The sequence below is a fragment of the Chaetura pelagica genome, unplaced genomic scaffold, assembly GCF_000747805.2.
Source record: "Chaetura pelagica isolate M959 unplaced genomic scaffold, ChaPel_1.0 scaffold94, whole genome shotgun sequence".
NCBI classification, from domain to species: domain Eukaryota; kingdom Metazoa; phylum Chordata; class Aves; order Apodiformes; family Apodidae; genus Chaetura; species Chaetura pelagica.
Window position 1 is genome coordinate 53350 of NW_009952881.1, and position 8098 is coordinate 61447.

The 8098-nt window shown below is 41.0% G+C and overlaps 1 protein-coding gene across 2 annotated transcripts; it reads right to left on the reverse strand.

The window, feature by feature from the left end:
• Positions 1 to 1117: 1117 nt before the first annotated feature.
• Positions 1118 to 7892, reverse strand: LOC104386736 (L-lactate dehydrogenase A chain). 2 transcript variants are annotated; one of them, XM_009995380.1, is made up of 7 exons: positions 7761 to 7892; positions 6935 to 7052; positions 6039 to 6212; positions 5405 to 5578; positions 2654 to 2771; positions 2106 to 2229; positions 1118 to 1928 (listed from the first exon to the last, which is right to left on the reverse strand). In XM_009995380.1, the coding sequence occupies exons 1-7, from the start codon at positions 7881 to 7883 to the stop codon at positions 1764 to 1766; spliced, it is 996 nt and encodes a 331-aa protein (XP_009993682.1). In that variant the 5' UTR covers positions 7884 to 7892; the 3' UTR covers positions 1118 to 1763. The 2 variants fall into 2 exon arrangements, with proteins under 2 accessions (XP_009993682.1, XP_009993683.1); XM_009995381.1 differs by lacking the exon at positions 6039 to 6212 and having other exon boundaries at positions 7761 to 7883.
• Between the last annotated feature and the right edge of the window lie 206 nt (positions 7893 to 8098).

Here is an 8098-nt window from a genome sequence, read left to right on the forward strand (position 1 = left end):
CTGGGACAGAGCTTATTCTGACAGCCTGGTGGTTAAATGCTGCACTGTCTGCAAAAAAGGGTACGTTGTACAAAAGATCCCCAACTTGGGACTGCTGTAGGGATTTGTGGTTCTGCTCTTATTTCCTTTGAGCACTGTGCTGCTGCTGTCCTACTCCACTTTTGTAGGCTGCCTCAGCAGAGCTAAGTTGAAAACCAGTTTCTTGGTCTCAGCACAGTGATGAGTTTGGCTCAAAGCTGAGCTTTTGTCTTAAGGCTTTTCATGTTACCATCTGAAGAGAGTTCCTGTAAAAAGCTGGGTGAGACTTCATGTGGCAAAAATTTTCAGTGCTGTTGATCTTCTGAAAGCTTTGGAAATGGCTTTGTACCAGCTTCCCATCATCTGCATAAAACAGTATTGCTATATGCTTTTCTGGTCATGTGGATATAAAAGATAAGAGCTACAGCAGCTACAACTCTTCTTTTGTTACTGAAGTTGCTTCATGGGCACTTTCAGTTTACTCTGAAGTATGTTCTGAGAAGTATCACCAGCTGCAGCCCTGATTGTGATTGTTTCCATTCTTCTGCTACATACTGTGTCCTGTTGTTAGGCAAAGTTAAGACTAAGGCCTTTCTCGCTTCAGAGAAGATGGTTAATTATTTAAATAACTTCGTGCTTTGAGAAGTAATGTTGGTCATTGTTTCTACACATGACTGCTATTCTAGAGGAATTGGTTTTCTGTGTGAGGCAGCAAGTTGACATGGATGTCAAGTATTTGATGTGGAGAGATTTCTTACTACATGCATTTTCTGTGTGTACAAGACACACACTTCCTCTCTTGAGTTTCTCCACTCCTCTGACATGTCTGTAGACCCTGTTTCTTTGTATTAAGATAGAAATCACATTTAACTTCTGAGAATTTTAAACACTGTTAATATTCTTTCATTCCTACCTTGCTACTGTTACTAAGTTCACTGCCTAAGTATCTGCAGCCTACAACAGAGTAGCTGCACACATAACCCTATTACACAGGTGAGGTTTTAGTGGTGCTGAAGACACAACAGCTGGATGTAGATGAGTGCAAGTGGAGTGGTATTTTGGAGACAAAACCTATAAAGAAAAACAAGGAGACAGAAGGAACAGTTTGTGGTTTATTTGGTGTTGGAGCTGGTACTACAGTTGGACAGTCACTGTCTTGTTGCATACAGAAACCTTAACTTTTTAAAAACATGCTCAGGAGACAAACTTCCAACTAAGCTGATATAGTACACAAAAATAAGATTCTCTAAAAAAAAGTATACACAAAAATTCCAAAGCAGTGTTAGGAAAATACATTTGGACCTACAAACAGTGAAATATTGAAGCTATTCAGCCTGCAGAGAAGGTTGGTCAAGTGGCTTGACACTCCTTCGACTGCAAGAAAATAGTCTTTGGTTTCACATTGTGTAATAATTAGTTACTGTTCTGAACCAACATTAAACAAGATGAGGAAAAGGCAAAGGGTTTTCTAGGCAGTGCTGCTTTGAATGCTGGATTCCTGTCACACCACTTTACTGCACAAGACTGACTAGATTATGTAGCTCTGGTAAAGAACATGGGTGTGTGAACAGGGAAAATTCTAGAATAGCTTCCTAATGCTATTTTCAGGAAACTCTTTTGTTCAGATTTCAGCTTTGTGTGTTTAGTTGATACATACATTGAAAGATTTGACCTACTTGGGAAGTGCAACATAAGACAAACCACTAAACCCATTAAAATGCAAAGAGAGAACTGTGCGGGCAGACTTAAAACTGTAGTTCTTTCTGGATTCCCCAGAGTGTATCTGCACTCTTCCTTAATTTGTCCTCTTCCTCAGGTTTTAGGATCATCTTCACTACATCAGTAATGCCATTATTGCCCAGTACACAAGGAACACTTAGGAAGACATCTTCTTTTATTCCATGCATGCCCTGAAAAGTAGGGAAGGACAGTTAGGCTACAATATATATATGTCTGTGTATTATCCAGAATAACCTATCAGGAAAACTCAATTAAGTTTAGCTGAAGTTAAACTAAGTTTATTCTTAAGAATTCCAATGGTTTTTAGTTCTCAGTAAGACAAAATTTAGCAAAAAATGGCTGCTCACCTTAACAATTGTAGAGACTGGGTGCACTCTTCTCAAATTCTTCATAATAGTTTCAGCTAAATCTGCCACAGAAAGGCCAATAGCCCAGGATGTGTACCCCTTCAGTTTGATGACCTCATAGGCACTGCAGAGACAAAGTTACTCAAGTACCATCAACTGAAATATTTGAGGTTTGTAAGAAATGCTTTTAGAGGTGCCTTGATCAATTTGGAGACATCAGAATCTTGACTGACTTGCTGACAGGACTGAAATTTAACTCAGCAGTGAAGAACTCTTTGTATTTTACACTATGCCCCACAGTTATACTGGAAAACTTAAAAGGACTTCCCTAATTTAAAATTCATTAGCCATGAAAAATTAATTCTGCCAGATCTATATTACTCATTAAAATATTATTTCAAGTCCTATTGTATCTGCATCCTGACATTTGGTTTGGGCTACTATGGTATTTATGAAACCAGATACAGATACTGAAGTTCAGAGGTACTGTAGCTCTTCATAATTTGTTCTCATGTTAAAGTGTTTTTTTTAAAAAAATCAGTATTTACCTGTCCACTACCTGCTTATGAACCTCCTTCCAGTGTTCCTTGTCTGCATCAGTTCCCAATTCTGGGTGAAGAGCCTTCAGGGAGACACCAGCAACATTCACACCGCTCCAGACAGGTACTAAGAGATGCACATAGATTAATTATCTCAAAAGAAAAGTTTTGTCCTCCTCAAATTAACAGTTAACATAAGATCTAGTTGAATTAACCCACACTACACGTCAATATGATTTAGATAAGATTTTAAATATAGTAATGTCTGTGAGGCAAATCTAACTTGGAGGCTGAGAACATAAGAACAGATAAAGATCTTTCTTTACACATGAAGTCACAATGTGTGAATACACCTTTATTAAAGCAAATCACCTAGGCAATATGAATTAAAAGTGATGGTTACTCTATTTTGGATAGGTTTCTCAAAATACTAATTTATTCCGAATTAGTCCTCCTGAGTGTCAGGAAACGGGCAGTATTGCTCTGGTACTGCTAGAGAAAGTGCAGGTAAAGTAAGGATAAAGCTGCTCTTTCTCCCATCCTCCAAGACTTGCCTCTGCACTTCAGTTCCTATATATAGTTCTTGAAGTAATCGAGAGATGCCAGTAAAGACAACTGAGACACTTCCAGTAGGCTGAGTGCAGATCTTTGGGAGTCCCTTGCAGAGACCTTTACCCCTTGCTTCTTCAGTTTTTTTGGAGTTACAGGAACAACAGCCTAGAAAATTCTCAGGTTACAGTAATGACCTTTCCCAAGCAGAGCAACTCAGGTCAAATATAGATCATCTAGGGTTACTCTATGCAGCAGAAGACTTAAAACAGAACTTGAATTCTTGAGGTGCTGCAGAGCAAAGGTTTTTAAGCAACACTTAGCTGTAGCTTTTGGATATGTTTCTTGAAAACAAACTATTAGAAGACCTGTGCAACAAGCCAGCCAGATTTCACCCTTACCACTGGAATCTCCATGCTCTCCAACAATCCATCCGTGGCAGCTCAGAGGATGGACACCCAGTCTTTCTCCCATCAGGTGGCGGAAACGGGCAGAGTCCAGATTGCAGCCACTACCAATAACACGGTGTTTAGGAAAGCCACTGATCTTCCAGGCCACGTAGGTCAAAATATCCACTGTAAGCAGAACAGGGAGGGTAAGTGGTGCTTGGTAACTAAGATGCTATCTTCCATTCATCTGTGAAGACTTTATCTGCACACTAGCAATATGGAATAAAGCATGAAATGGTGCCCATCATCAGGTCCTGCAGAGGGCCAACATAATGACTGTTTTAAAGCTAGAACTGAGAGGCTGTTTATGCTACACATCATTAGCAGTGCCCCTTACTGTGTCCTATGTTAAAGGTCACTTAAAAGGCAACTCAAGACCCAAGTTGGAGACAACTTGGTTTAATTCTCAGAGGACCAGCTTGTTGAGTGTGGAGAGGGAAGATGACAGCTCTTTCTATGTTGTTATGTGGCGTAAGTATTTTCTAAAAGCCTATGCTTGGTCATATTAGTACACTAATGCCATCTTAATGAAGAAAGCACTTCTAATCTAAGCCAAATCTTCTCCTTAAGGCAACACAAGACCAACCTGGGTTTGAGACAATAAGCAGCTTGCAGTCAGGACTGTATTTAACAACATTGGGAATGATGAATTTGAAGATATTCACGTTGCGCTGGACCAAGTTAAGGCGGCTCTCTCCTTCTTGCTGACGGGCACCAGCAGTGACAATGACCAGCTTGGAGTGTGCAGTCACACTGTAATCTGCAGACAAAAGGCAGTGTCAAACATGACCTCTTTTTACACATGGTTCAGATCAGGAGTTCCCGGTTCCTTTTACTATTGATATCTGAAATTCTCAAGTTTGAGGGTGCTGAAATTCTGCTGGTAACTGTTACCCTAGACTTGTATAGGAAGTTGTTTAAGAGCATGGTTCATTGCCACAAGTGGCACCCTTGAGGGCAAGATCTTAACATGTAGAATTGGGCAATGGTATTACATAGTTTTCAGGCATAGATGGGTATGGGGTAACTGTTGGGATGGCATCCAGTGCAAGTGCTGTGCAGAAAAGGAAGAAGGGTCTGCCCTTGTAACCTGCTTCCTGTGGACACTGGAAGGATAAGATGGCTAGCATTTGCCCTAGTCAGGTTGCCACTAAACTTAAGGCTGTCAGACATTTATGGCCAAGTAGTAAGCAGCAACACTTTCAGGGGCTAACTGGCTGCAAAATAAAATTTTCAGGGGTGCAGGAGAACTTAAGAAATTAGTGGTTTAATACTGAGTGAGAAACTCCAGCACACAGGATTGCTACCGGTCCAGTCTTATCAAGGTATCTGAAACTGAATGTCAGCTGAGCAGAAATGAAGTGAGCTTTCATCCTAACCATCAGAATGACAGGCTAAGTCTTGTCTTGGAAGACCAGTTTGAGATCTGAAGTGGCTATCTCCATTTGGGAAATAAGGAGCACGTCAGAGCCAGCAGAGACCTTTACCCCTTGCTTCTTCAGTTTTTTTGGAGTTACAGGAACAACAGCCTAGAAAATTCTCAGGTTACAGTAATGACCTTTCCCAAGCAGAGCAACTCAGGTCAAATATAGATCATCTAGGGTTACTCTATGCAGCAGAAGACTTAAAACAGAACTTGAATTCTTGAGGTGCTGCAGAGCAAAGGTTTTTAAGCAACACTTAGCTGTAGCTTTTGGATATGTTTCTTGAAAACAAACTATTAGAAGACCTGTGCAACAAGCCAGCCAGATTTCACCCTTACCACTGGAATCTCCATGCTCTCCAACAATCCATCCGTGGCAGCTCAGAGGATGGACACCCAGTCTTTCTCCCATCAGGTGGCGGAAACGGGCAGAGTCCAGATTGCAGCCACTACCAATAACACGGTGTTTAGGAAAGCCACTGATCTTCCAGGCCACGTAGGTCAAAATATCCACTGTAAGCAGAACAGGGAGGGTAAGTGGTGCTTGGTAACTAAGATGCTATCTTCCATTCATCTGTGAAGACTTTATCTGCACACTAGCAATATGGAATAAAGCATGAAATGGTGCCCATCATCAGGTCCTGCAGAGGGCCAACATAATGACTGTTTTAAAGCTAGAACTGAGAGGCTGTTTATGCTACACATCATTAGCAGTGCCCCTTACTGTGTCCTATGTTAAAGGTCACTTAAAAGGCAACTCAAGACCCAAGTTGGAGACAACTTGCTTTAATTCTCAGAGGACCAGCTTGTTGAGTGTGGAGAGGGAAGATGACAGCTCTTTCTATGTTGTTATGTGGCGTAAGTATTTTCTAAAAGCCTATGCTTGGTCATATTAGTACACTAATGCCATCTTAATGAAGAAAGCACTTCTAATCTAAGCCAAATCTTCTCCTTAAGGCAACACAAGACCAACCTGGGTTTGAGACAATAAGCAGCTTGCAGTCAGGACTGTATTTAACAACATTGGGAATGATGAATTTGAAGATATTCACGTTGCGCTGGACCAAGTTAAGGCGGCTCTCTCCTTCTTGCTGACGGGCACCAGCAGTGACAATGACCAGCTTGGAGTGTGCAGTCACACTGTAATCTGCAGACAAAAGGCAGTGTCAAACATGACCTCTTTTTACACATGGTTCAGATCAGGAGTTCCCGGTTCCTTTTACTATTGATATCTGAAATTCTCAAGTTTGAGGGTGCTGAAATTCTGCTGGTAACTGTTACCCTAGACTTGTATAGGAAGTTGTTTAAGAGCATGGTTCATTGCCACAAGTGGCACCCTTGAGGGCAAGATCTTAACATGTAGAATTGGGCAATGGTATTACATAGTTTTCAGGCATAGATGGGTATGGGGTAACTGTTGGGATGGCATCCAGTGCAAGTGCTGTGCAGAAAAGGAAGAAGGGTCTGCCCTTGTAACCTGCTTCCTGTGGACACTGGAAGGATAAGATGGCTAGCATTTGCCCTAGTCAGGTTGCCACTAAACTTAAGGCTGTCAGACATTTATGGCCAAGTAGTAAGCAGCAACACTTTCAGGGGCTAACTGGCTGCAAAATAAAATTTTCAGGGGTGCAGGAGAACTTAAGAAATTAGTGGTTTAATACTGAGTGAGAAACTCCAGCACACAGGATTGCTACCGGTCCAGTCTTATCAAGGTATCTGAAACTGAATGTCAGCTGAGCAGAAATGAAGTGAGCTTTCATCCTAACCATCAGAATGACAGGCTAAGTCTTGTCTTGGAAGACCAGTTTGAGATCTGAAGTGGCTATCTCCATTTGGGAAATAAGGAGCACGTCAGAGCCAACTACTTGCCTTTGCCAGAGACGATCTTCGGTGTTTTAAGGAAGAGGCTGCCATGCTGGAGATCCAGCATCTCTCCTCTGAGCTTGTCCTCCACAACATCAACAAGGGCAAGCTCATCAGCTAAGTCCTACAAGACACCAAGATTAAATTGTAAGTTTATTGTCTCTTTAACGATGAAGTTACAATTATTTTAAAAGCAGTGATCTATTTAAGCAATTTTGCTCATATGCATCACTTGTTCCCAAGCAAAGTACTTAAATTAGTCTATTGAGTTAGTTATGTACTTACCATATTCATATTCTGGGTGGACTAGCTGTACAATTTACCATGGCAATAAGGAAGAATAATTCACTAACTGTTCATAAACAACCTATTTTACAGTTAAGAAAAGCAAGCCTGGTGTGAAACAGCTTTCAATATAATAACAGAAGGCAGAGGGCAAGTCATTTGGATTGTCTAACACCACTATTTCCCATCCACATGGCAAGGAAGTATTCCATCACATCTGCTTCAGACAAAATGACACCGCAGTTCTTAAAAGGGATTCTGGAAATTGTTCAAAGGTAAAAGCAGCTCTTCAGTCAAAATTTATATACATAGAGCATATTCTGCCTGATAATGGGATAAATTTGGTTTACTAGAACTACACCTATTTGTTCTCTATCAATAGCTTGAAGATTGCTGCTTCATTTCAGGCCCACAGAAAAGAATGGACAACAAAAAGTTCATTTTGTGTGCTAGCCCAATTAGTCTAATAAGGGAGATTACTTTTTGCCCCTCTTTTAGGCCTCAGTTAGTCACAATTGTGCCATTTCATCCCAAGCTTGACACTTACCTTCATCAGGATGCTGATAGCACAGGCCATTCCAACTGCACCCACACCAACCACACTGATCTTATTCTCAGCATGACTCTCCTGTTTGTGGACAGTGTGGATGAGCTGATCTTTGAGAGACATGGTGCAGTGCTGCAAGGAAAGCAACAGATCATTTCTCCAGGCTTGGAAGCTTTTACTGACACCAGAATATTTGTTTCAAGCAAGACAGGCCTCATTTCAGGATGGGAAGAAAATGGATAGAAATCACATGCCTAAAACATCTGGCAGTACTACCTGTATGCAGCAAATTATTTAATAAAGGAATTATTTATGACAACACACTGTTTAAACTGGCT

What these genes read in the sequence shown, in the direction of transcription:
- LOC104386736 (XM_009995380.1), bottom strand. Translation starts at nt 7,883, where the DNA reads ATGTCTCTCAAAGATCAGCTCATCCACACTGTCCACAAACAGGAGAGT. An exon ending in CTATCAGCATCCTGATGAAG is followed by an intron (nt 7,053 to 7,760) that starts GTAAGTGTCAAG and finishes GGTGTCTTGTAG; the next exon opens with GACTTAGCTGATGAGCTTGC. An exon ending in CATAAGCAGGTAGTGGACAG is followed by an intron (nt 2,230 to 2,653) that starts GTAAATACTGAT and finishes TTGTCTCTGCAG; the next exon opens with TGCCTATGAGGTCATCAAAC.